Raw genomic sequence first — 6,461 nt, forward strand, 5'->3', positions numbered from 1 at the left:
AAAACTCTCTATTCTCCCTCTTGAAGAGCAGTGGGCAAGACCATCAACATGGAGCGGAGGAACCAGAGTGGGAGAGTAAGTGAGTTTGTGTTGCTGGGTTTCCCAGCTCCTCCGCCATTGCGGGCCCTGTTGTTTGCCCTTTCTCTCTTGGCCTATGTGTTGGTTCTGACTGAGAATACACTCATCATCCTGGCCATTAGGAACCACCCCACACTCCACAAACCCATGTACTTCTTTCTGGCCAATATGTCCTTTCTGGAAATCTGGTATGTTACTGTCACTATTCCCAAGATGCTAGCTGGCTTTGTTGGGCCAAAACAAGGTCGTGGGCAGCTAATCTCCTTTGAGGGCTTCATGACACAGCTCTACTTTTTCCTGGGCCTGGCCTGCACTGAATGTGTCCTTCTTGCCGTCATGGCCTATGACCGCTACGTGGCCATCTGCCATCCTCTGCACTACCCTGTCATGGTCAGTGGCCAACTATGTGTACAACTAGCAGCTGGCTCCTGGGCTGGAGGTTTTGGCATCTCCATGGTCAAAGTTTTTCTCATTTCTCGCCTGTCTTACTGTGGCCCCAACGTCATTAACCATTTTTTCTGTGATGTGTCTCCGTTGCTCAATCTTTCCTGCACCGACATGTCCATAGCAGAGCTTACAGACTTCATCCTGGCCATTTTTATCCTGCTGGGCCCACTCTCTGTCACTGGGGCCTCCTACATGGCCATCGCTGGTGCCGTGATGCGCATCCCCTCCACTGCTGGACGTTATAAAGCTTTTTCCACTTGTGCCTCTCACCTCACTGTTCTGATCATCTTCTATGCAGCCAGTATCTTCATCTACGCCCGGCCAAAGGCACTTTCAGCTTTTGACACCAACAAGTTGGTTTCTGTCCTCTATGCTGTCATTGTCCCATTACTCAACCCTATCATTTACTGCTTGCGAAATCAAGAGGTCAAGAGAGCCCTATGTCATACTCTGCACCTGCACCAAGACCGGGACTCTAAGCCTGGGAAAGCTGGCCAAGGTGGCTAGAGAAGTGTTAAGTCTTAGAAAATCTCTCAAACTTGGAATATTTGTCTTCTATACAGTGGAGCTTGTAGGGCCTAATTCGGGGGCTAGAGTTTCCAAGGCACTACCAGTAGTAGGCACAAGGCACAAATACAGTAGTAGGAAGAGGGATGACTTGTAAGATAGCACCGGATTTCTGCAGGGCTGATTTGTGAAATATAGACTAGAAGTTGGTCCCCTGTGTTTGCATTATTGCAATTTACATAGAGCAGGTTGACCACAAGCAGAAGACATGACAGTACTGAACTCTTTAAATAAATGCAGAACTAGCTCGTCTCAAAATGGCTCTTCCTGGTTTGTTCCTCAGTTGTAGTTCTGAGGCAGAAGGTGTAGAAAAGACAAACAGAAGGAAGAAACAGTTCAAAGGTACACAGGCTTTATGATGGAAAATGATCAGGAGACTTCTAGATGAAAACTATTCTTGCCATAGATGATAGTCTACAAGCTATCAAGGACCCAGAGGTGAGCGTTCTAGTGCAAGTTACAGGGAAAGAACATAAGACTCCAAAACTGTGCTGGCAGCAACTCCTAGACTGCAGGTGTCTATAGCTTCCTTTCCTGGTTTATCCATGTCAGTGCCCACATCAAATTAGGGGCTAAGTGCAGCTGTTCACTTAATCTTGTGTTTCCCAAGTTCACTGTACGTTGCACAGAGGCAGGAATCACATCTGCTTATCCATGGCCCAGAATAGTATGTAGCACTTGGCAATGATGAAGAAATAGAATAAATGTAATTTGGAACCATGTAAACAAGGCATGTTTATTCCAATTGTAGGGAGGACTGGCAAGCTCAGGAGCTAACCCCTCCTACTTAATTAGGGTTTGCAGGTACAAAAGGATACAGTCTTATTGACAGGAAATTTGGTAGTGTGTGTCATCAAAGCCAAAATTATTGAAAGGTTCTGAATCAGAAAGATTTGTATAGATGAGCATTTTTATTTATAATAAAAATATGGAAATACATTACACTTTTACATATATGTTATTAAATAAATTATAATACATATAGTTTATAAATTAATTGGAATACTGCACAGATATTAAAGTAACATGTTTTTATAAAGAGCTAAAGACATATATATATTGCTAATATAATTGATAAGATTTGACTATGGAACAGTATTAAAGGTATCAGACAATTGTTTGTTTAAATAAGTCTAGAAATAATTTGATTAAAATGTAGTTATATTATGCAATAAATCCTTATTCTTATAAGTTTCATTCTGTTGTAAAGACATATTTACCAAAAGGTTTATTTATATAAATGTTTCGTAACCCACAAAATACACAAGGTTATTTGTCTTGACAGACATGGTTAGAGGGTGAAAGCCACTAGGATTTGAAGGAATTTAGCTCTCTGCAGTCAGGCAGGAACCAGCAGCATAAGAGAGCACTGAGCAGCCTGCGTCAAGCTCAGATCAGATGGGGAAACTCCTGTTGTCACAGCCCATCTTTCTGCAGCTTCTGCCACTTCATTCATGTCCAAGGTTACTAGCAAGGATTTCAGACATTATTAACCCCTTCTTATTAAAAGAAAAAATCACTATATATATACGGCCAAAACAGTTCCATAGCCTTATAAGTATGTTGTTATAACAGCTTATTAGTGACCAGCTACAAAGTTCATAACAAGTCTATCTCCTGTCTGTCTGCAGAGGCTCCATCTGGGTGATGGTCTGGAACATGGGTGTCCTTCTCTAGACATCACTAATGTAGCTGCATCGTAAGCAACTTTCCAATTTAACTCTTGTTAATAGGAGGTAAAAACAAGGCATTGACTTCTTTATTGTGCCCTTATCAGTTTTCTAAGCCTTTTACAATAAAGGTGATTATTTTTTAACTTAAAAATGTTTCTAACTAACTTAAAAATTTTGCACCACAGACCTCCCTGTAGCATGGTTGTTACCGATCAGCATTGTCACCTCTTTGACCTGAGTCAATACCCATCCACGGAGGTGACCCACAAGGCCCAACTGACCTCTCATGTCTCACACACTGTTTTCCGCAGTAGTGTATATCAGTAAATCTGCCAGTTCTGCTTTCTACACTGTCTGTGGTGAAGTCTCTCACCCCCCATACCTCTGGCCTACACCACAGTTCTTCTATGAAAAATTAAAAAGAGAAAGATAACTTGGCATCAAATACCCCAGATGTATTATTTTAAACATGCGTGCTTATGACAAAAAAAAGGTTCTTGAATAGATTTAATGTGAATATTATTTTGAACCTAACATAATGAGATGTTAACAAAGATACTATTATCACCAAATTTCAAAAGTTAATAAACTGAGGAATAAGAAAATTTTAGAGGTCAAAGTCCTAAGAATTATGGAACCCAGAAAAAGAGTCATGTCATCTGATTATGTCTCATAATTCTACTTCCAGTCTCTGCACCTGCCATGAATCTGCACTGACACCCCATTGATGAAAGCTTGTATGTTAAACTACTTAGGTTACTCTCACTGGTTTTCAAGAAATTTAATATTGCCTCACATAGCATGCAGGTGTAAAAAGAAATAAAAATATAATATTCACAGTAGATTTATACATAGTCTAAGATAAGTAGATAGAGGTACATCTTCCCTGTCCATGTCCCATGGCCATAATGTGGCAGAACAAACAGAATTTCCCTAGAGCCAAGCAGACCAGGCGTAAGTGAACCTCCAGGGAAGAAGACTTGGACCAAATCTACATAGTGAAATATATTCTCCTGCCTGTTCCTGTCTGTTTGTATTGCTTCTGCAATACCTACCTGGGCAGAGAGCAGGCAAAGATCTTCTAAGATGTGCAAAACTCTGAATCAGCATGTTTTCCCACAATTGGTGCAAATATCAGAATGATTTCGATTTGGGGGAGAAACAAGTGGATCTCGGTGAGTATCTGAGGCTACCAAAGAGACTGGTTGAGCCCAGAAGAAAACTCTAAGAAAAAATGAGGAAAAGTTTGGGAAAATAGAAGTAGGCACTGTTCCTGTTTACAGAGAAATCATGTCGAGGAAAATTATTAAAAACTGCGAATGCAGGGCACACTTGATCCTTTCCCAATTTGTGAAATTCTGGAATTTCAGGAGAAGTGTGAGTTCTTTTGGGTGATGGAACTTTCACAAAGCATACACTTTAGTGTATACATGTTAGTGTATACATGTGTATACATGTTAATGTCTTTATTATCTTTGAGAGTAAACAACGGACTGCAAATGGTGCCTTTTACACTGCAAGGATTTCTATTCACAAATGGTAACAAGCTCTCAAAGTTTAATTCTCTTCAATTTGAAAAACAAGAAAGTAAAAAAGGAAATTCCACATTCTCTTGCTTCAGAATAGAGCCTTTTGCACAGTATTTTTGAGATGAAGGAAGTGGAAGAGAATGTGAAGTAGGAGGAATGTGCTTGGATGTATGAAATGAGTGTATTCATGAGAAAATAAGGAAGCTTTTCAAAGATGTTATAACCTTGAGCTCAAGGACACTGAAGATATTTGGTGCACAGATAACACCTGAAAAATTGAATAAAGGAGAGAGATGAATAAATGTCTTTTAAAATTTTATTTATTTATGTATTTATGCATATTTAACTGGGGTGCAGGCCAAAAGTACAGTGGTCTGAGATGATTCACCAGAGACAGTGGAAAGCGGAACAGGCAGATTGACTGAAATAGACTGCTGAGGGTAGCTGTGGGTAAATCAGGAGAGATCTGTCACACCATGTGGGTCACCACCCTGGCCAGGGATCAAACTCGTGCTGTAATGACTGCAGACAACTTCATAGTGCTGTGCTGTGCTTTAACCCGTTGTGCCACTAGGGAAGGCCCTGTGACATAACTTATAACAGCTAATACTTGTAGAGAATAACCATATGCTAAAGTCCTTCATATGCAATATTATTTGAGTTGCCATAAGACAGTTAAGTAAATTAAACTGATCATGATTATCCCCATTCTGCAGAAGAAATGACTGTACATAAGTGCTCTGTGCACTATTACACACCTGCTAGGTAATGAAATTGATGCTGAAATTTTGCTCTGACTCTAAACTCAGTGTTATTAATCAGTCTGCAAGGGGTAGTATAGTGACTCCTGTGGTTGGAATAATATTCTGTGGAATATTATAATACCCTCAAGAGTAAGAGCCAGGATCTTAGTGCTATACATATTGTTTGAGACCCAAAATACATCCCCTGCCCCCCAGATAAAAACTCTTGGAAAGGTTCTGAGAACTAAGCAAAGAACTCACTAGGAAACCCTCAAGACTGCAAGAGGAGATATGAGGGTGAGAGTAAGGTATAGTCTCTTCCCATCCCACAGGTCACGCTGACTTTCAAATATGGGATAGTAAAGAGAGGACCTAAAGTGCCAATAATATGTATTTCAATGGTTTACCCCTTAGTCCCAGTCATGAGGTACAGCTGAAAATCTCCATTGTTGAAGATTATAAAGGTGAACCCTGACTGGCTACAGCCAGGACTGACTGAATGTAATGAACCTCTGAGAAAAAGACTTGGACCAAAGAAGGTGTGTGTTAACTCTGTTTTCCTGACTCTGTTTCTAGTAATGGTGCTCCAGTATCTACCATGAAGTCTAATGAAAGAAAATATATGTGTATGGGCCCCCAGGGAGTCAAAAAATCTGCAAATGAGTCTACTTTCACATGATCAATGAAAATTATAGAACATTATACATTTGCATGGGAGAAATTGTATGTGCCACATCAAATATGGTGGGCAAAATAATTTGGCAGAAAGCATGAGTAAAGATTTGAAAAGACCCTGAATTCAGATTTTATATATAAAAGAGACATTGAGTGGAGGTACAAACTCATTCATGCATTTTCAAGAGATAAAATGTTGGCGAAATGTTTTCCAGTAGGAGAGTTATTAAGGAACATCCCAAGAGTTAATTTCAATTTTAGTGTTCAAAATTCTACTTTGAAGAAACTGCAATGGATCCAAGAACTACAGCAATGGAGCTGTTTCAGAAATCACTGAACCATTTTATCCTCCATGTTTCCTTTTATCAGGACAACTTCTTTGTCAATTATTTCCTAATTAAACAGAGATCTGGAACCAACAAGAGAGACTTTTCCTCTGTTCATTGGCAGAGAACCTGAAAATGACACAGATCATGACATTCAAATCTCTCGCCAGGTGAGTGAAAGTTAAAAATGGGAGTGTACTGTGATTCTAGGAGACTTTCAGGAAAAAATTAACAATAAACTTGGAGGGAAATTTATACTCCACGTTGAAGACTGTACTGTATTAATAGAAACTATTTTTTAGTTTCATTCACAGGGAAGACAGATTCGGTAGATTATGTTGGTCTCTTGTCTGACACCAGAGTCATCTTCATTATTTGTGGTGCTGTCCTAGAAGACATCAGCACCTGTCACTGCTCTTTGCC

General features: G+C 39.8%; 1 protein-coding gene across 1 annotated transcript; it reads left to right on the top strand.

Annotated features, from left to right (window-relative positions):
- The first annotated feature begins 48 nt into the window (after window positions 1–48).
- Window positions 49–1,032, top strand: LOC101621253 (olfactory receptor 226). Its single transcript, XM_004683093.1, has one exon. It carries the CDS (start codon window positions 49–51, stop codon window positions 1,030–1,032), a length of 984 nt encoding a protein of 327 aa, XP_004683150.1.
- The last annotated feature ends 5,429 nt before the right edge of the window (window positions 1,033–6,461 follow it).

Source organism: Condylura cristata, unplaced genomic scaffold (assembly GCF_000260355.1).
Source record: "Condylura cristata isolate star-nosed mole 26May11 unplaced genomic scaffold, ConCri1.0 scaffold00015, whole genome shotgun sequence".
NCBI classification, from domain to species: Eukaryota; Metazoa; Chordata; class Mammalia; order Eulipotyphla; family Talpidae; genus Condylura; species Condylura cristata.